At 35.3% G+C, this 22,698-nt stretch overlaps 2 protein-coding genes across 3 annotated transcripts in view; one reads left to right on the top strand and one right to left on the bottom strand.

Annotated features, from left to right (window-relative positions):
* The window catches only part of LOC139152004 (ras-related protein Rab-40C-like), a 31,418-nt gene extending 30,340 nt beyond the window's left edge, over positions 1–1,078 (bottom strand). The window contains exon 1 of the mRNA XM_070725083.1: positions 622–1,078. Coding sequence (XP_070581184.1) covers positions 622–763 — 142 coding nt within the window. The 5' untranslated portion in view covers positions 764–1,078. The remainder of the gene's footprint in view (positions 1–621) is intronic.
* Positions 1,074–16,827, top strand: LOC139152003 (PR domain zinc finger protein 4-like). 2 transcript variants are annotated; one of them, XM_070725081.1, is made up of 9 exons: positions 1,074–1,207; positions 1,440–1,965; positions 3,227–3,360; positions 4,155–4,310; positions 5,770–5,895; positions 8,428–8,554; positions 10,841–11,043; positions 12,567–12,714; positions 14,427–16,827. In XM_070725081.1, the coding sequence occupies exons 2-9, from the start codon at positions 1,473–1,475 to the stop codon at positions 14,987–14,989; spliced, it is 1,950 nt and encodes a 649-aa protein (XP_070581182.1). In that variant the 5' UTR covers positions 1,074–1,207; positions 1,440–1,472; the 3' UTR covers positions 14,990–16,827. The 2 variants fall into 2 exon arrangements, with proteins under 2 accessions (XP_070581182.1, XP_070581183.1); XM_070725082.1 differs by having other exon boundaries at positions 1,143–1,207; positions 1,456–1,965.
* Positions 16,828–22,698: the final 5,871 nt, after the last annotated feature.

Below are 22,698 nucleotides of genomic sequence, written 5' to 3'. Positions count from 1 at the left end.
GAAACCGTTTGACACTTGATGAGAATGTACTTAAATCATGTATGTAGCCTACTTTGAAACAACGTCACTATAAACACCTTTCAATGCAATCATGTATAATGTGTGCAAGCTGGTGTTTTCCATACCAGCGTGCTGGGTTCACTTTCCTTTGTGTGTGCTATTTATTCCTAAGCAAACATCAAATGTCTCGTTTTCCAAGCTACGTGCATAATAGCTATGGCTGACTGCACTCACATATAACATGCACTGTTTTCCCCTTAAATTATCGATCATCGAATCCTTCACAGCAAATTATAAGCTGGTTCTACGACACTTTATAATTCGGGGCAAGGTGAATCATTGACGATCGATGCGCTTTCTGCAAATGTCAATCATATAAATATCACAGAACCACTTCACTCGAAATATTCATGGTTTTCGTTTGAAACCGGCAACCTAGACAAGAAACTTTTTTCACATTCATGAACTCAAGAACAAAGTACCCGAATAACAAAAATCGCGGAAGCCAATTTCGCATTACCATACATGCATTTGCTCAGTGGCAGAAACCCTCGTTACACTTGTGCATTGTGTTGCCTATGCTGAGCAACACGCAGTGGTTGAAAAACTAATTTTTCTCACCGTTTGTGTAATGGCCGTACGGGGAATCGGCAGATCCGTCTTCAAGACCACTCAATATCTCTCCCTTTCCTACATCGCTGTCCCCAACCACGATGAACTTCAACATGTAATCATAAGGTTTAGTGGCACCCATGTCCATCATTGTGTTCACACACAACAGTGCAGGAACTTGGTTGAGTCGCGCCGAGGACCAAACTGCTCTGGTGTCGTCGCGAAACCTTGCAGTACTGGCTCTGACAGTGTAAATCTCTACCTGATAGGCATTCCACACGAACTCCTAGGATAACAACGTCTTTGGCATTGGCAAAAGGCTGACGATCTTTTTAAGAGTCGTGCGAGTGTGAAAAATTCACCGTGTTACGATGACTGCCATCAGCTGTACGTTCGTCATTCTTGTGTTCATCGTGACTCGACTGTGTGTGTGTTGTTTGTTGCTTGCAATGACCTATCCCAGAAAGCCTGTCTCCGCGCTTGCGTAGTTACTTTTGAAACTGAGCCGTTCATTTGTTTTCTTTTCTCCAGTAAACTTGAGGTAAAACAATATTTATCGGACGACGCGTTGCAGATTTTTGGAGAAAATTAGCAGGTAATCTTGTAAATTTGCATTTGAGATAACAATGTATATTGCACGAGATGATTATTTGCCGTACGATGTTTTAAGTATCACGTAGCTAATTTGTCAAGCTGATTCCCCGAGTTCACGAGCTGGCCGTCTGCAATTTGCAAAATTGATGCGAAACCGATGGCCGGATGTCAGTTGTTTTTCGGTGCGATTGCTATAAAATTCATTCAGACTTTTTTCCGCATATTTTCTGTAGTATTTCACCTATTCAGTCGGACCTATCCAAATCATGGGAAGAAGAAGCAAGAAATCATTGCGGGCCATACGCCTAAGTCAGATACGTTGGCAGAAGAGAAGAAATGCAACTTCAGCAGCATGCGGCCGCGGTGGTGATGGAGAAGAGGCAGTTGCTATGGAAACTGAGCCGACTCCTATTGAAGACGGGGAGTTGTCAGAGATAGAAGAAGAAGAAGAAGAAGAAGAAGAAGAAGAAGTGAGCGTTAGTGCCTCCACAAAAGATGACACAATTGCAACCAGAGTGCGACAGAAGAAAAGATTAAATCTTGATAAGGTTGTTGAGGCAATGAAGAAGAGGAAAACAAGTGGAGATAGCAATCTGCTGTGTCCAGACCAAATCAGTCATAATGGCCTGAATGATGAACAACTTGACAATATTGGAACTTTTCTCAACAAACAAACAAGTGTAATACAACAACATATGCAGCAAAATGACATTGATGCATCAGAAAGAGACCAAAACAATGCAGAAAACAACCAGACAGGTACTCGAGTCAACAATTTTTTCAAAATTATAACTAGATTTCATTTCATATATTCCTGAAAATGGATGAACTTTTTAATGAAACAACATACTGACGTTGAAACAAACTTCAAAAAAATATGCTTGAACTGGAGGGTAGTTCAAGGGTCAATGTAGCCTGTAATATGATTACATAGAAATCACCTGAATCTTATTCTACTTTAAAGCTTAACTACAAAATTTGTTTAAAAAATCACTGTAGTGTTCTACTGAGTGAAAAATGAAACTACTTTAGTAAAATATTGTGATCAATTTAGTCTTGTTTTTTTGTACAGTATTGCAAACTGTAAAGACAAACTGCTTCTACCTAAGTCCAATAGTCATCTTCTTGTCTCTTTCCAACAAATTTTATGACAAAAAAGTCCAATCAATGTAAAAAACTTAAAAGCAGTAGTTAGAAATACTAATGTCCAACTGTAAACAAATGAGTTAACATTGATCATTAGAGTTTCAATATTTAATAAATGGAGAAGCTGATAAGTAGGCAACAATTTAAAAAAGAACAATTGTGAGTAGGATTGCAATGAGGCCATATCCACTAGACTAGTAAACCATTGTATATAACCATGATTAGGTCCTTCTGACTCCATTGTTCCTTTCAACCACAGTTCCTAAATGGGACCATGTTTCAACTCAAGATACTTGTTACTAAATCAAAGAAATTTCTAGATTTTCCCGAACTGACAGGAAATGTTCAAAGGCATTATCTCTGTAACAGTGTAAGAGGAAGCAGGCTTCTTAGTTGGATAGGTTGACATTTATTCAACAGATAAATTATCAAACACATGTGTGATAACTGATTTACTACTAAGTTGTATACAGCTGCTCAAGTGTTATGCACTACTTTCAAAGTTCATTGGACTTTTGCTGTTTCTGATATATATTGGAAATGAGGCATTTCTTTTTTTAAAAAGTGCTTTATTGTGAAATATGCTACATCCTTCTACTTTTGTAATGGTGGAAATTGAAATTCTCATAATCAAGTATGCCGTTTGTAGGATGGCAAGTCTTAAATCACTGACCCAGTGAATAAGTCCTCCGGCAAATGTCAAACTACAGCCCCTCCACCCACGGTCAAACCATTGTTCCAAGGTTTGTTTACTTATATTTAGGGATGTTTACATTGTCATGCATTGGTAAAATGGCATTAATTTTGTGGGAGGTTCTATACAAACTGTCATTTTAAAATCAAAGGTAATTTTTTTCTTGAAATTCTTTTATAGATCCGCTAACCTCTCTGCAGATATATAATGAAATGAAGAAACTTTATGGTGCAAATTTAAAATACACATTGGTACGAGATACTCTGATATCTGAAATGATGACAGGATCAAGAGCTCTATCAAGTCTTCCATGGGTAGGTTACTTCTCATGCTAAGATAGTAAAATGTCCGCTTTGTAATTGTTAGTTATTGATTAATATTTCACATGAAGTCTATAGAGATACAATGAGGCCACAGTAAGGCAACTATTACTCATTAGCTATGCGAGATCTTTTGGTTATATGTTGAAACACATTTTTAATTTAAATATCGGTACATTCTTTGCTCAAAGTGAAAAAAGTATCACAAACTTCTTCCGCAATAAAGCATGATTTTTAAGAAGGCTTGATTATTGAAGATTATGATTCAGTGTGTAATTACATGTACAAAACTCTGCTGTGATGATGGTGCTAGTGACTTATCATTTATGAGTGACTGAGTGGTGACATATTGAAATTGTTGGCATATAGTTGTTGAAAAGATTGGCATAACAGAGTATTCTTCAGGCTCAAAGTATTACCATGCCTACTGATGACCTCAAAATGAGTGCAACATAGTAATATGGTGAAGCTTGGTATTGATTGATGTGTGGTCAGGAAGTTCAATATACAAAAGAATCAGGACTTCGGAGCAATGTAATAGCTGATAATGTTATATGTTTGTGAATTTTAGAAGGGGCTCTTGCCATCATCCTAGATAACACCCATGTTCAAGAAAATGGAAGTTGTTGAAAGGCACCAGTTGAAAACATGGTTTGTGATTTTCTCCCTCTAACATCATCTTACTTTGATTTTTACATTCACAAAGTGAACTGAGGAGGTGCAATCGGGGCAAAATGATAGTTAGATTTCTTGGACTGAGGTAACATGTTTTGTTTCATACCTTGCAGCAACTCCTCGTTGGCCAGTCTGAGGCTTGTGGGGGTGAACTTGGAGTGTTCAGCAAAGTTTACATTAAAGCTAATACTGTATTTGAACCCATGGCTGGCCCAACATTCCTGCCTGAAGATGTTACAAAGGAGATGAATCCAAGATTCCTTTGGCCTGTAAGTAATGATAAATCAATGCCTTAGGTTGTTTATTTGGAATAATGTTAGGTCTTTGCTCAATCTGCAGGACTGATTCACTACCAGACTGCTGTGCAGTAAAACATTGTAAATTATGTCTACTTTCTTGACATGAGGAATTCTGACTTTGCTACATTGTGTCTCATGAAAATTATTGAAACAGGTTTATCAGTGATGATTGTGTTCCTTTAAACGGACAAAGTCGTCTGTTTTTACTTTTTTTGTGATATCAATAACACATGTAATGCTTGCATATACGTCACTCAGTGTACAGAGTGACGATGGTACATAACTGCATAAAAGTAAAAAATTGTCCCTTTGCCAAATGCAAACAAAATGGAGTTTGCTATTGCGACTTGCTTTCCTATGAAAAATAAACATTGACAAAACAAAAGAAAAGGCTGCTATCCTTATCTACATGAAAGGCATCGCTAATTAAGATTTCATACGCTTGCATGAGGTCCAAACTTTTTGTGTAACGCTAACAGTATATGTTTAGCCATGCATACTGACAGTTGTACACTAACTTGATTTTTTAGTACGGACCGTAATTGTTTCACTGAATCTTTAACTTTGTCAGGCTGTAAGAAGAATTTAGGTTGTGCACAGTTGGCCAGTATTTCAGCATGTTTCAAGAAGTCAAAGAACGCACAAACTACTTTTCATGTCAAAACAATTCATGATAATAGCTCAAAAAATATTGGTGTTGTCCCTTTTTAAAAGATCATCAGATCAGACAGTCATCATTTTATATTAAATCAATGTGATTTCTTAGGTTAAGGAAAGTAAAAATTTGGTTTGTATGCAATGTCTCTGTTGTCTTGTAATGCGTCTGCTATCATATACCAAATGGAACCCTGATAACTTGAGTTTTGAACTTAAACATTTGCCTAGTACCAGCCTCCTGCCCTGAACAAGAATACTCATCAGTATTTTCTGTGCACAAACTGAATCAACATACTTCAAAAATGTTATCTTTGCACAAAGATGTTGTTATTGTGAAAGCCAGGGTAGTTGTTCAAGAAAGGAGTAAAGTTGCTCATTAATGGGTATTTGCAGTCAATTGTATATTAAACTCTCATCAGAAGCACCAGTGTTAACCAAGTACCTGTGGATTAAAGGCTTGTCTTCATAGATTAATAATGAAAGAATATTTGGTACTAACATGGAATATCTCTTTGTTTATAATAGGTACTGTCCTTGTATTTGTCCTTCCATTTGTACATCTATTGGTAATATAGACTGGGAAAGCAGATGTAATGATATATTGTTTTGTACTGTGGTGCAAAATCTTGGCAAAATTTCTTCTTTGGTAATTTTATTCTTGTAATAAATATAGGAATCATCTGAAATTTCTACTCATGAAACTCAAGCCTGTAAAGTGATAGCTTTTGACAGATTGATGTGATGTTTTTGTATTATCCTTTGCTTGATTTAGCTCTTTGATGATTGCAAAGTATCACAGTACATAGATGTTTCAAATGAAGGCTCTGCATCCTGGTTACGTTACATGAACCCAGCACCAAAATTGGCAATGCAGAACATTGAAGTAAGACTTGTTAAGGTAAGCTCCTATTCCATTTATGATGTGTTTAATATCAACATTTGAATGTCTGAATGCAGAGGTCACTTGTATGTGTATAAGTGATCCATAAAATAATATTTTCCTGCTATTCCTGTACTTTCATTAGCTACTATTCTTGTGCTTTTTTTAGTGTTCAGTGTAGTGTTTCAAATTTTGCCAGGAGTAAGTTACTTACTGTGTGGTCTCTCAATGTTGGCTTCTTAAAATCAGCTATCGTACTATTCATAGTCTCGGAAATTGCAATTGTGTGTCAATATTATCATACATGTTATGTAAGTATCAGAAAGTGTTAAGTTATTTACTGATAGCTAGTTTTGCTGAAATAGTTGGCTGTTTTTAAAATTCCAACACTCTATAAGATAAAATTTCATCTTAAATACATGTAATACTGTAAAGAATATAACAAAGTCCTTTGGTATGTGATGGTCATTTCATGGGTATATTTATGAAAAGTCCAAAATTACTGTGTAATAAGTTTGTTCCTATTCATATCACAGTTTTGATAAGTTGATCATAATTGGTTTCCAATCTGAAGGTGTCATTTTAGATTCCCAGAGTACACACACCTGGAGATAGCTCTGTAGTTCTGGTATCAAAACAAAAATGCATTCAAAATTTTCATGGCAGAGAAAGTTCTACTTCAGTCACCCTGTTGGTAATATATCCAAGTGAGCATCTCTTGATGTGAGTGTGGTTTGATATGTTTCATAGAAAAAGTAAGTTATATTTTGAAACTTCAAGGTTTCACCCTTACTATAGGTAAAACAATCCACTGTTGTGGTTTCATCCATCAAATTTTCATGGAATCGTTTCTCAATGAAGTTTTGAATATCAACCATCCATAGAATCCATGTAAACAAATCAGCATGAGTTATTGCCAGCTCAAAATATCAAGAGAATATCACTTAACAGAGGGAGAAAGAAGGCACAAATTGGGGATTTTACCTCTAAAAATAGGGCATACACATTGATAACATATCTTCTTAAGTTGATTAAAATGAAGCCGAGGTTAGCTAGTCTGGTCGCTGCCATTGGCTGTGGCTTACGTTATCAGATAATCTGTTCAATTGGTCAAATTATTAGTTAATGGTTATCACATATTTTCAATGCCTGTGTTAATTCCTGAGCCCCAAATTTTAAGTAGTACCATGTATTCCTCTTTTTTCCATCAAGTACCATGTTCACAATAGATAAAACTGGAAATGTTTTGGAGATACTTGCAAACATAGAGGATTAGTAATTTGAGTTCACGTGTGTCCACGCATAGAAAGTTAAGTCATTGTTGAGGTGTTTTAGCCGGCTTAATGCACCCTCTCCAGTTCAAAATGTGTATATGGTCAAGCATAGCATTGCAAAATGGCATGCATGATACATGTTGTTGCAGCTTGTCTTTAGTTTTGAGACAGTTCCTCGAAAAAAAGGCATCCAGATTCTCCTGGTACCACTTTGTCTGTTGCTAGCTGTTTAAAACTACGAGTATCTCAAATCTAGAATGCTTCACGACCACTAGGGCATGTCGACTCACAAATTTTATGCCAGTATTTGGTCTGAGAGACTGGCCTGAGACATTTCAGAAGCATTTCAATGGGCCCTGTGTGAACACAATGAAGATCTAACATCAAATAACAGCTGTACACTCATGTTGTGGTCAGAGTCTATTTATTGGTAGATAAATAGCCTGATATAAATCTGTACAAGGTAGTGTTTCATAGGAAGTATTGTGAAAGGCGATTCTAGTTGTATGACAGTGGCATTGTAACCATATGATATTGAGTACAGACTGCCTTGAAAGCATTGATAGATATGAAAGCAACAATTTTATGTTCAGGAAAGATTGGTGTGTATGTACAACTGTGACCTCGAGAGATAGGCATTTAGTTTTGTAAAAGGTAACTTACACATGTTTATCATAGAGATGACCTTATAACTGAGGAACTATACTTGTCAGTCACCAGATGATATCCTTGCCTCTGCTAGTTGTCACACAAGCCTGTTTATATAACCTACAGTATTCTCACAGAGAAAACTTGACAATATAGGCCAATACCGATAGAAAGTAAAAGGTTTAGTTTGCTTTGATTGGTTGTTTTTTGGATTTTTAACAAATGGTCCATACCACATGAGGTCTATTATCATGCGTAAACAATTTCTCAAAGTTTTTAGAAAATTGAAAGACTTGTCGCCACATGCTTATTCAACTGATAGCTTCATCATTTTGGTCTTAGGAAATTCTATCTATGAACAATATTTTGCATTGTCAGGTCTAATCGACATAGTCAGAGATGAATGATATTTATTTCAAAAGTACATGTATATCAACATGTATTGATATCATAGGATGGTGGCATTGCTGTCTTCAAGGAAAATTTGGCACTGGAACAACCATATCAACAACTTGACAAAGTCTTTGAAATATGAAACAAAACAAGGTTTAATACAAATGTCCCAATTCAAAGTTGTTTCAGTGCCACCCTGTAATGATGGCCTGTTTGTTTCCATTTTCCACCACAGAATACTATATTCTTTGTGACTATCAGACACATTAAACCTGGTTCTGAGCTTCTGTTTTGGTTTTCACATCCTTACTGTAAACTGCAATATCTACCTAATGATCCAGAGAAAGCAACAATGAGAATTGGTAAGTATTCACTCCTGCCTAATCATTATACCAAATAGTTTTTTCAAATGATAAAATTTTTCAGAATAGTTGTCCTTGGAGTAGACAGAGTTAGCATATTAAGTTTCATACGAAGACCCAAAAGTTTCAGACATTTTTGATCAATTTTTTGCCATTTGGTGAAACATTAAGTATAGGTCATTTACCAAAAACATAAGAAGTTGCTAACACTAAGTAACAGTAGGGAGTTCAGTTAAAACTTCATCAGTATGATAGCTAAGAATTTTTATCTTATGTAAATTTATGAAGATGAAAGAAATGAAACAAAAAAGATCAAAATCAGTTATCAACTTTTCATGATATGTGCATTTGAACATTGTGAATTTTGCATGGTTACAGGATACTTAGTAACTTACATTAAATAATTTGATATGTCTTCAGATTGGTTTTGTGAAGTTTTTATTAATGTCATCCAAAGTGGACTTAATACAGTTCAATTTTGACTTGTTGACATATTTAAAGAAAAAAGTTAAATTGATTTGTATTTTCTGAAAGGTTTATAGAGTATAGAAATCATGATAATACAAGAAAAGAACTTTTAGATTTTTCATAAAAAATGCCACTCAGTAGGGGTAACGGTTATATGCCCTAAGTCGAAACATATCTAAATAGGTCGCCCTTTTTTGTGCTGAACTGATGTACCCCAAAAGATAAGATTGAACTTTTGTGCGTTGTTTGCCAGAAGTATATATACACTGCAAAACTTGCCTTGCATGCTTATCAATGCCTATCAAGGGTCCATTGTTCTGATTTTAAATACAGTGTATGCTGTGATGGAAAGATTTCTAACAGTTAGAATCAACAAAAACTTTGAATTGTGATTTCAACAACACAAAATAGTGAACCATAGTAAAAAATATACTTAGCCAATGATAGTAACTTCCATAGTACAAATATGATGACCTATAAAAATAAATGAATATGCACTACAGTGGAAGGATTTTGCTGTGATCTCAACAGTCAACAACACAAAATAATTAAAAATGGCCATGCCTCAAGGCAATTAAAGATCATTTCAGCTGTCAATTTGATGTTTGTTTTGTATTAAATTGATGAGAAATCCAGCTGTGCAGCATCTTGTCATGAATGTTTCTATTTTAAAAAAAACGACCTGCTTATTCTGCATATTTTATGCGGGTCTCACGACATGAATGATTAAGCAAAATTGAAAGAGAGATTCATTCTATTGTCTGTGTACATAGTCATTGTTGACTTTATTCTTCATGGTGATGAAAACTGCAGTCATGATATGGTACCGTCATTTTCACAAGGTTCCATGCATTACAAGTATGCTAGGTCACAGAGTCTAGTCCAAAAATGCAAATCAGAAGGGGGTATGTGTAGGACATTTTTTCATGACTGTTAAAAATGGGGACCACCATTGCCCTAGCAGGTCAGTTCTGCTTGTCATAACATGATTCTGTCAACAGGTAACTTCCAGTTGTTACAGTCCATCAAACTAATATCGTCACTATGTATCCCACTTTCCATGGCATCTAATACTTTAAATAATGTTAACATAACAAACTAGTGAAAAGGCTGAACAATTACACACATCCAGAAAACATCTGTGCCGGAAAGACAGCTTTTTAATGCCAAAATACAATATGATTTAAAAATAGAAATGCTGGCAGAGAACACCCATCATAAAAAAATAATGAGAGTGGTAAGAGAAAGCAATAATGTAACTTTATTCACAAAATATACCTGGATTTACCGGTATGTCTGAGGACATTGTATAGCAAAGGTATTGTCTGAGTTGAGGACAACACTGAAGCGTATGGTTCACAAGGGCATAAACCCTGGTATTCTGTGAATCTTTTCAAGTCAAATTTTACAAGAAAAGTAGAGGGTAAAATGTTTTCAGAATTCGATGAACACTGCATCACTCAATTGCACAAAGTCTAGAAATGCCTCCAGCGTGTCAGTTAATGTACAAAATGAAAAATCAAGTGCAGTACATATGAAGAGATTGTAGTTCAGTGATCTTTGTTCACTGCATAACCTAGTAATGGCGAGACCGGTTTTTTTTTGAAAAAAGGATTGTGAAATGTCTCGTTTTCTCAGTGACTACATAAAACTTTAAGGTCAAAGGTCAGTTAGCATCCAATACACATTCAGTTCTTCAGTTATTAGACTTCATGTCAATGTTATTGGACTCAGGGTCCACTAATACTGAAACTTACTGCACAGTGAAACTCCATAGATTACATATGTAGGTGTATGATCATGTTCTTTTTATTTCAGAATGTGACAAGTGCCAACTACAGTTCAGTTCACCACTGTATACACACAGACACATCACAGCGTTTCATCCATATGGCTTGAAAACTGACAAATATACCTGTTATATGTGTAAGGAAGCTGTATATGGAAGAAAGAAACTAACAAACCACATGCAGGACCAACATGGTACAAGGGCAGCCTGGCAGTGTGATTTGTGTGGAAAGGTACGTACTATTCTCACACTTTTTGTTAAATGCAAATATACAATATTGTATAAAATATAACAATTTGTATAAAATAATCAGTGTTCAACAAAGCAGCAATGTGTTTGTCACAATGTAGACAGTCAGTGTGTCCATCAGGATATTTCACTCTCACTTCATATCGTCCTTGAAAAAGCTGTTTACCATTGTGTGTTTGGATTATTCACAATTAGTCTGTTCAAGGTGATATAGCTTAAAACTGATGTTTTATTTAAAAATGTCAATTTAGGTAACTGCCCCAAATTATTTGATCTAAGACAATATTGCATTGTTTAGAAATTGCAATTGGTCACCAATTGAAGAAAAAAATGAAGATGATTGCTCAGATTCATCGTTTTGCATTGAGTTAAGCCATAGATTTGACCCCACAATGACTTCAGACTTTTCTCAGGGAAAGACCAATGCAAACTATAAGAAAGATTAAATGGGATTCGTTAGGATGTTGGAGTGCAAATTAGCTTAGGTGCAGAGGATACTGACCAAATATTATTGATCCTAATTCTTTAACGTCCAAAACATTTTCAAAGATCAAGCACAAAGATTTCCAACTCTCTTCCAAGTGCAAAATTTGGCCAATAAAGGTATCCAATGCCACCCCTATGTTATGTTCCATTCAACAGTATACCGGTAGTGTATCATATTCAAGCACAAAGTTTCAGTGATGTGATTCTGATTGTGTGGTATATTACACAGGTTGTCTGAAATTTCTTCACAATGTTTTCAATGGCACACTAGTAAGAGCAAGATCAATTGACATCATGTTCATCCTTGATCTACTCTCTTCATTTATTATGTTGTTGTATTGGTCATACCAATGGGATATTTGCTATCTAGCCAATAAAATAGTCTAGTTTCACTTGATTTGTATTGTTAGGATGACCTGTTTGGATACTGAATGTAACAAGTTGTTCTTGACCTGAAAAAAATCAATATAACTATCATTTGCCCCAGTCTGTGTTTGGTTATAATGCTTCATTGGTTATAATTTCACAGTAGACAATTTTACTATCTTAATTTGTAGTGTGACCCCGTTGCAACTAATCATATTTTGAAATTAATCGGCATACTTTAGTTTCTCACGATCATTAGAGCTATTGTTAAGTAGGACTATCAGTCTATGTGGTAAATACATGTGTATTTTCTTGTCTCATACTGGGATTTTAGGAATTTCAAAGTCCCTTTCCAACAAGCTACAAGGAATTGGCATAAAGTTTTGAACAAATCTTGCTGACTTTTTTGCAGGTGATGCTCTGCATCATAAAAAAAGTGTATGTTGCTTGTTTCAGCCAATAAAATATTTAATGTTACATCAGGGCCTAATTATTACCAATGCTTCATTAGCTTACTAATCAACCATAGATAGTTACTCCACAGTGTAGTTAATTATTCCCAAAGTAATTTCTTATCTTGCCATATTGTGCATCAGCACACATGACAGCTACATTTCATCTACTCCATGGATTATCTTGATATATTGCAATTAGGCTGTCCATAGCAGATCCTACCTGAAGGAACACAAACGGAAGGTGCATTTGCCAGAGGAAAAAGCCAAGAAATATCCTTGTGAACAGTGTGGTAGAATGTTCAAATGTAGAGCTCATCTCAGAAGACATGTGGAATGTGTTCATGACCGTAAGTATGGTTTTCTATCAAAGATATAGCTCATCATAAACTCTGTTGTCTTGATTACTTGTCTCTAATATTGCAGTAACCAGACTAAGCTAGACACCTACTTTGTGCTTGGGTGTATAGATGTGCATTCATACCATAGATCTAGTTATTGAGTGAAAAACCTATAGAAACCAGCATATCATCACTCTTCTTTGCATCCTGCAATCTGTCATCTATACCAGTATCGTAATTTCTGACAAATCTCATCATATTTTACAAGGTCAACCCAGGATGGCATACTTTTTTCAAAGTGAAGAGCACTTTCAAAACCATGTACCATTCAGACATCTGAAATGGTCTAAGGTAGAATGCACCTCCGGGACTCTCAAATTTTTTCCAATACTTTTCCGGTCTACCACTTGTGGGGGCTCATTTTAAAGCATTTGGAGAAAGAAAAATTTCACATTCTTAGATTTTTCCTTCGGAATGGTGGCCATTTTGAATTTCAAATATCAGTGCCAAGCTTTGCATAGTGACATCTGAATTTTATTCTTGATTTGGTAAGAGAACGGTTGAAAGTTTCATGAAGGATATTGTGAGCAAAAGTTTAAGTTTTCAACTTTTGAGGTGCATACTACTGTAAACTTCAAGTCTTGCCAAGTTTATTGATGGTAAATCAATCTAATCAATACTACCAATCAATATTACTGTACCGGTACCATTGAAATCAATGTGACATACCACAGATGAATAAGATTTTTCTTTCATGCCAGGAAATTTTTCATGTTACTTACAATAAGCTTAGGGTTGACAAGGAATGTATTAAGGTAAATTAAATCTCACTCTGATTAGTGTATTTACCACCAGTCTTAATTGTTAATCATGAATGTGTCAAGCAAAAATGTTGAAATTTCCCAGTAAATCAGAAACTGAACACTTAAAAGGTTGCTATGTTTTCATTGTTGTTGATAACACAATGTCAGCTTTTCATGTTGTCCACAGTGTCTTTTATATGTTTACACAAATACCGTGTGACATTTTTTAGTGAATATATAAAAAAATAAGTCTCACGGCACATAGAATAATATAATTGAAATTACAGTAATATCACAAGTTACACTAATTTTGGTATAAATTTTTAAATCAGATTTGTTTGTTGTGAGACTACTGAGTCAACTTTATCATTCAAGGCCAATAAATGCTTAAATATTTGGATAACTGAAGACTCTTTACTCTGTAATATTTAATAGATATCCATCAAACATTGCCCTGAAAAGAGATATCGTTCCTTAGATTTATTGGCAAGAGAATGGATACATCGAGCAAGAATTTAATTATTTTCTTACAAATATGTGACTTTTCCAAAAAAGTGTCTTGACACGGAGTGCCTACGTGTAGTTTTGCAAGTAAATATCGAAGGATAGAAACCAATACTAATTGTTATTTCCAACAAATATATTCACTATGGGATGTAACAACAAGGACAAGATTGCTGATTAAACATCCAGAATAACTGAAGTATTTGTACTTGATTTTGCAGCATGCTTTGTAAAAATCTGCTCAATGAAATTAGAATCAATTATATTTTGGGAGTATTTGTTCCTGTTTGCAGGCAATTGTGATGAACATGTAATTTCTTTGCAGCCTTTTAAAACTTCAAAATATTTGATCACCTGTGTGGCATTGTTGATAAAAAGATATCATTTAGCAATCTCTTTTCACTTCCATTTCAGGTAATTTTAACCTTGAATGTGAATACTGCTGTAAGAAGTTCTCATCAAAGAAGTACCTTGACAAGCACTTGAAGGCTCATAAGGGAGAATTTCCATTTGTGTGTGACAAGTGTAGTAAAGGATTCTTTGACTCCCACAGTCTCAAAGTTCATCTGTTAACCCACAGTGGTGTCAGACCATACAAGTGTTCATTGTGTGATACAGCAACATCCACCAAACAACTGTTGCAGTTTCATTTCAAGAAGTCACATGGATTCACTAAAGAGAACATGCCTGAAATCAAACGCCAGATGGAACTGACCTTTGACAGTTCTCCTGTGACTGGCTACAAAGAGAGAGACAAACCTCCCAGACAACGGATATTCCGAACTCGTCCAGTGGACAAGTCAGGCACACAGGAGACTCATGATACTGCGCCTAGCGAGGAATCTTGCCGTACTGATGAAAACATCACTGCAGCTGACACTTTGCTTCAACAAAAGTACAATAATGGACGGGAAATTCTGAAAGAGTTCCTGAAAGTGACAGTAGGAACAACCAGCAAGCAAGCAGTGATGTACTAATATCTGGTGTTTCCAATCCATTTTCAAGTTCAGTATCTGTGAATGTCACAGACACGGTATGTGACACTCAGCAGACTAGCTCAACAGTGCAGGTTGCACCTACACAACGCATGCTGAGCACCGAAGTAACGACTGTTGACTCTCGTTGTGCTATGTCAGAGACGCCTGTCAGACCAGTGTATACAAATAGAAATGACAACATCCATCAAACTGTACCAATTGTGTCTGAACAACTACAACCAAATCAAAGAAGTACAGCACAACCACTGCCTCAGCCTTCAGTTCCTACAACTCCAAATTATAATCTTTTACCTTCAGATTACTATGGATCCACGGTCAGTAACTACCATAGTGACAGTCAAACAGAAAACCACGGACTTCCATCCATACCAGGACAGAATGCTGTCACCTTTCCGCCAACATATGCTACCACTGGTGTACCATACACTAGTGGACAACCACAGTTAGCAACACATACAATGCCTACTTCAAATTTCATCCCTACTCAAGTACCATGGCATTGAAACAATCTGTGCCATATGAGGATGCGGACGCATGACGGGACGTGCATCTGGATAATATAAACTTGTGTGAATTTACACGTGTCATGAAGTTCCAGCGCTATTGCCATAGACATGCTGAGTAAAGTGTGTCTGTAAGGAACATTAAAAAATTATGAATATTAGAATTAACATACAGTGCAGGATTTTTTGAAAAGGAAAATTTCTCCATATCTTTCAAAGCTTGTGCTTCTATCCGGAAATAAAATAGGGCATTTCTACTCTGCATATGGTGATTATGTCAAACGTCCAATATTGGTAAAGTTTATATGGAACAATTTTGTTTTCTGATGAAACAATTTGCAAGGCAGTTTCTTCACTTGATTTTTAAAAGTATGAACAAAAACTTCAGCAAAGTATAAATAAAAGCTTCAAGAGTTTCACTTTACTGTAAACATACAAATGACTCTGTTATTTATGTAAAGTCAAAAGTGCCTCTCCATAGAAAAAAACTCTTAAGCAGAATCCTATTGACACTAGCATATCATCATCCTCTCACACACATGTACTTCTGTCAAGAATCCTACCTGTACCGTATGTATACTATCTAACATATCACTCTTTCACACATGCATACTCCTGCCAGACATGTACCAATATGATATCACTTATTTTAGCAATCTGCCAACCGACATGATAAACCAAGAACACACTTAATGCTTGCAGTGTCTAACTGCCAAAGTGCCAAAAGTATTGAAACCATTGTTGTATAGTTACAAGAAATATACAACATGAAATGAATATGTCACAAGACTGGTTTATACCTTTTTATGTCCTATGTGACAACTGAAGAGTCTTATACACACTACTAAGCATATCATCACTGTCTTACACACACATGTACATGTACACCTGTCAGACACGTAGGATATCACTTATTTTAGCATTTTCACAACAGACATGATAAAGTACACTTATTGCTTGCAATGTCTAACTGCCAAAAGTATTGAAACTATTTGGAGATGTCTGTTGATGTAATTTTGTACATTTGTATAACCCTTATTGCATGATTATATTGTGTAATATCATAAACTTACCATCATATCATATTATGCTGTCTTCTGGCCGATTATATGTCTATGGTAAAGAGCCTAGAAATACTGCACATTACATCATATGTCTAAGTGGTGTCTTTGGCAATCTGTCCTGCCAGACAACGAACACTTGCTCATGGTCCCTCTAATGGGACCGTGATTTGCTGAAGTATTGCACACAAGGTATGTACAATGAACAGTTCTAGTTAGGCTACAAGCAGAAAACAAGTGTAGATATAATATTTGTTCTGGTCAGTCTGAAAGTGTTAGAAATTAAACTGCACATCATGAATGAATGTGACAGTGTCAAAACAGGTTGTCGTCAGGCTGTTCACTACCAATAGTTCTTTTACCGGTTCCATGATGCAGTATGTGCTAGGGTATACAAAGCGTACACTACTCATAGAACTTGTTAGCTGTAGGGTATACGCAAGGTATGTTATTCATAGAACACTATGGCAGGTTACACCCTGACCTATATTTTCATCTCCTTTGGACATGAGGAATTTTTTTGCATTGCAAATTTTTGTCATTCTTGCATAATAAATCGCTGTACAATACGAAATCATGTTTCTGTTGTTTTGAGTATGTACCATACACGATGTTTGATACAGTCACAGCTGCAGTGCATTATGCATAATTAATTTTTGGTCCCCCCTCCTCTCTTGATGTTAATTAGGATTTTAGACATAATTTCCTAAAGTGGTACTCAATTTCGATCACAGGATCTGTAAATTTTCGATAGTAGGATCTGTAAATTTTTTTTATTGCAATCGTAGAGTGCTGTTATCTCAAAGAATCAAAAAAATATTTTAATGTACAACAGTGAGATTAGTAGATACAACTGTAAACATGATATGAAATTGAGATGATACAGTTTAATATATGCTTGGTGATAATCACCAAGCATATATTAAACTATCATCTCAATTTCATGTGGGAAATATAAGTAAAAAAATATACTCAAAAAATTCCTTCATCGTAATAATTTTTAATAAATTAAGAATTTTTGAGAATTTTTAAAAAATTGACAGTGCAACTTGTATTCCAAAGAACAACATCATTAAATGTTCACATGAAATAGGACAATGTTTTTAAACTTGTTCAGTGATGAATTCCATTTATTTCAAATATTTTTTCACAGGACGATTTCCAAGTTCCATAATCTAACAAAATATGAAAGTGATGAAGAATTGTATTTATTATATTGTATTGGCATTTTTATTTTGAGATCATATTGAATAGTTATGCATAACAAAATACTGGGATAGAAAACTTTTCCAGTCAGGATATTCCCAGGTATTGATGTGTTTTATGAAGGATACTGGTATAATGCCTTGCTATTGCTGAAGCCAAATAAGATGTCATTTTTCAATATTCTTTATCAGTGAATATTGATTCCTAAACCTGTTGCACATGTGTTATTATCAAGATCCCAATGGAGATGTTGTCTCTCCAGATTTATGATTAGTATCATAATTACTCTTACAGCGAGCAAGATACACCACTTTATCAAAACAGATTTTCATTATGGGCATTAAAGTTCACTGCATTGTATATTATTCACTGAGGATGGGGTTACAAGTGCTTAATATTAACCCTTTGAGTGCCAAAATCTATTTTTGTCCCCTTTACAAAATAAGCCCCAGTCAATTTTTCTTTGATTTTTGCCAAAATTTTGAGAAAAAACTGTAGCCAATGAAATGTGATGTCCATTTGGTCCAAAATTATCAAAAACTTACAGAAAAATTCATAAAAATTGGTAAAATTTTGCTCTAAAATTTTGGCAGGAGAAAATTACAGTGCTCAAAGAGTTAATATTATAGTCTTATCATTTGACATCAGAACCTGGACATTAGAAATCTCCTGAATAATTTTGTATACCAGTTTGCTTGATATGAATTCATTTATGCCAACCAGAACCTACCATTACCATGAATAAACACTGTATTGACATATGAGGAATTTGACTTTGCAGCAGTACAGGTATTCAGACAGTACTGTGTTAGCATGCAAGACATGCCAGAAGTAACTACCGTTCTGCTTCAGCAATTCCTAGCTTACAAGTAAACTCTTAATTCTTTAATCCCAGTGCTCTTTTCTTGACGTACTTATTTTCATCACGCTCAATTCTTTGTAGCAATCATGAATTCTGCTCCACAGTGCAGTTATTGGATTAATGGTGACTTCAGTTCCCCGCCACAAAGAAAGTGAAACATTTCAGTGTTATCAGATTGTCCTCTAGAGGGTGCCGTAACATTGATATGCAATTGCCTAATGACATGGGTTTAAATAATTCAGGCAGAGTGAGTCAAACCGAATGAAAGAATTTCACTGAACCAGCCATTTAGATCAATTTAATACCCAGCTGACTTCTGCTATGCTTTGTGGTTGTATCAAGACCTCCAGTGCTAGACTGAGGGCTTTGTTTCCTGGTCATTAATGATGTGTAATTTCTTTATTCTGTGTGAACATAAACTTTGTTCCCTGAGTGGCCATGGAATAGTGGGTATTAATGTTTCTTGATACTCTGTGATTTGTTTGTTTTTGTGAAAACAGTTCCTCACTAATGCAAGAGTAAAGCTCAATCAGAGCAAATAAAATCTAACCATGGCATGAATATGCATAGGTAATTGAAGCAATATAAAGCTACTTTCATAGTTGACCATCATGAGTTGAAATGCCTTTCTATTTCACAAGATATATTGTAAAATTCCTGTAACAATGAACTCCATTCCATTGTATCTGATATTCTTGTCCAATTTGTGATTCTATACTGTGAAGGTACTATTTAATATATTGCAATTTTTCCAGGTTTTCAAATCACATAGTATTACTGGAGAGTATTTATCTGTACTGTGTCCAAGACAGAGTTGAATTGTCAGATGGCTAGCCAATCTTGTTCATAATACCTTATCATGAATGTATTGCTTCAAAACAGTGTTTGTATTAAAATGATACAAAGTCAGTAGTTTATACACTTTTTTATGTAAAATCTTATACAAGACATCAGAACACATGGCTGTGCTTTTTTCAAAGACAATTTAAATCACATAACATGTAAGACAGATATCTGCCTCTGCTTCTGTTATATGTGTTTTGATACTGTGAATTTTCACCCATAAAAGGTATCTATTGATGTTTATTGATATGGCTATTCTGAATAAAATACAGGGAAAGTGGCTGCGAATGTTAGTTGGTAATTTTGTTTTTATTCTGTGTGATGTGTTGGCTGTTTGTGTTAGAGAATAGCGACGATGAACTGTTCGGTATTCAATGCCATACTACATTGAATTCATCAGAGTACATTTGATTACATTGCTGTGAAATTCTCACGTGTCCAAAGTGCAACACAAAGAATAAAAAGTAAGTTTCCTGCCAATTTTTATTCCCCGCACCTGCAGTATTGCTTGGGAATGTTTTTTCCATGGCATATACCTGAGCTATTGCTATTCAATACATTAAACCTGGAAATCAAATGGACCATGGTACACACAAAATCATGTGCGCAAACGTGTATAGAAATATATGTATACATGGGTTTGCTTGTTAGCCATCTCGTGATATTTTGGGTGTATACGGAGTCTGAAGAACACATCATGTCTTTTTTATTCTGCACTACCATATTTGAGATATCAAGTTTCAACACAGGACTGTTTGTCAACGGTTGTTGAATTTAAGTCCCATTGCTGTATCTTTTTGCATTTTTTTTCTCGATAAGATGGTTTAAGATCAAATGTAACTTATGTAAAAATGCTTTGTACCAAAGCGTGACTACAGAATGATGTTCTGACATCAGCAACAAATGCATGAATGCACGACTTTAACATTTATCGAAAGATGGGACTTTTGACATTTCCAAAGACAATATGGGGTAATAATAGTAAATCCAAAACATCTCTCTCTCAAGATTGGATGCTATTGTTTGGTAACTAAAGGCAAAAAGATGCAGATGATGGGGCTTTAGTGCACTGTCAATAGGGAGTTTCTTAAAAGTTAGACTTCTTCAGTTCAGGTAGTCCCTTCCTCATTCTTTCTTAAGAGTTAATATTTATTCATGAAATGTAACCTTGTTGATAGCAGATATGCCAGCTACAACAACATTAAAAGTCATGTCAACATCAACTATAAATGTTGACATGACTAAAAGTTAAGTATTGAACTTCTAAGATTACAAAAATATATCTGAGAACAGAAAGTGAGAAAGGAAAGAAAGAATTTACCATAATTTAATCATAAGAATGAGTTAACAGTGTATCTTTGAAGTCTCACCAGGCTTGAAACATCACCTCAGTCCTGCAGGCAGAGAATGTTGGAGCGCCCTCGTAAGACGGTTCTTCCAATTTACGTAGACATTACCCTGTGATTTCTCACTTGCTATTAAAATAAAAATGTACACAATCTTTGCTATCCAAGCGGTGTTCTCCCAGCAGGTTCGATACGAAAAAATACAAAATTTTAGTATGTAGTTTGAAATAACAGACTGGTAAGAAAATAAATCTGTGAATTTTGTAAATTTTCACCATAAAGTGTGTGTACTTAAAGGTATACAGTCACCTGTAATCTAAATATGGCCAAAGGGGCGTTCCTTGGTATTCAAAGTCCCCATTTGAGGCCGCTGTTTTTAAAAAGCGGCCACCCGCTTAAAATCTGTGATTGGTTAGATTTTCTCTTTCCATGCGTAACTGTGGCAAAATTGGAACAGGTGACAGTATACCTTTAAGTATCTCTCATGCAATGAGTTGCTTCTCTAGTTCCAGCTACTGGTCAATATATACACAATTGTTAAGTATCAGTTTATTCTAGGATTTGATTCCATTTCAACCCTATTTTGTCAAAAGCAGAAATACATAGATAAATTGTGAGTTGAAGGTGAACACACTTTTTCCAGAGGCTGAATTAGGGAATCATTGCCCTTCAGCGCAAAGAATCTACTTGAACAAACTTTGTAGTGTATGACCCAGTCTGCTATATTGTTGTACATGTGGTAAAATTCAAAGGGAGATTTGAGTGGTACCCAGGTAATTTAGGGTAAATGCGTTATGGACACTTTTTGAAGACATTTTTCAAAATGGCTTTTAATACTGAGTATGTGAAGGTTTCAAGAAAATGACAATATTATAATGACACTTTCTCGCATTTCTCTGTACAAACGAATAAATTAGCTGACACTGCACTGCCCATGGATTGTGTTCAATGAGATGTAGAGATGTCACATTTCTGCCTTTGGTTACTCATTGCTGTTCTCATCAGCCAATGGTTGCCCCACTATGAATATATGCTAATGAGAACAACAAAAAATAAACAAAGGTGGAAATATCACCATCTGTACATCTGATTTTAATCAGATTAGGGTAGTCCTCTCACTTTAATCAAGACTAGTCTTGCCTGCATGTACACAGATACACACAGAGATGAATAAAGGTACCCATGGTTGAGGGATAAGAGAGCTGTTATTATTTGTTGACTAGGGTATTGCTCCTAAACTCTTAAAATCCAGCAAATTTTCCTGACCTCCTGAAATCTTTGTATGCCCCTGCCTTCTGAAGAGAAATTTAGTGGATAATGCCATGTTAAACGTACAAAAAAAAAACAATGATAACCTACAGACAAGAAGGAAAATCTTAAAGTCAAACTAGTCATATAGAAAATGAAAGCATCAAACCACGACACCTCATCAAATAAAAGCATGATGTAAATCCAAGTATTGAAATTTTAGCATCCTCATTTAGAGGAAAACTGGAATGTGAGCAAACGTTATAAGGGAAGTTGTAGTTTTTAATTTTGCACTTGATTAAGGAACCTGACTTCCGGTTTCAAAACACCAAATGTGGATAACATCTACTGATCTGTCATTTTACTGATCTGTCATTATCTCACCAATGCTTCCCTGCCTGTGTCGACCACACACAGGCCTATTGTAAGCCATTTTGCTGTGGAAATCTTTTCTACATCTGGAGTCCCCTTCCGCTATATATTACAGTTCAAAATACAACATTGTAGTGCAAGTAGTATTTTTTATTAGATACGAAGCATTTTACAACTGCAGCTTCATTAACTTTATTTACGTAAAGATGTAAAATCAAAGCATAATTTCAGTATTCTTCTTTAATTA

This window comes from Ptychodera flava, chromosome 15 (genome assembly GCF_041260155.1).
Source record: "Ptychodera flava strain L36383 chromosome 15, AS_Pfla_20210202, whole genome shotgun sequence".
Classification (NCBI taxonomy): domain Eukaryota; kingdom Metazoa; phylum Hemichordata; class Enteropneusta; family Ptychoderidae; genus Ptychodera; species Ptychodera flava.
This window is presented reverse-complemented; position numbering and strand designations above follow the sequence as displayed.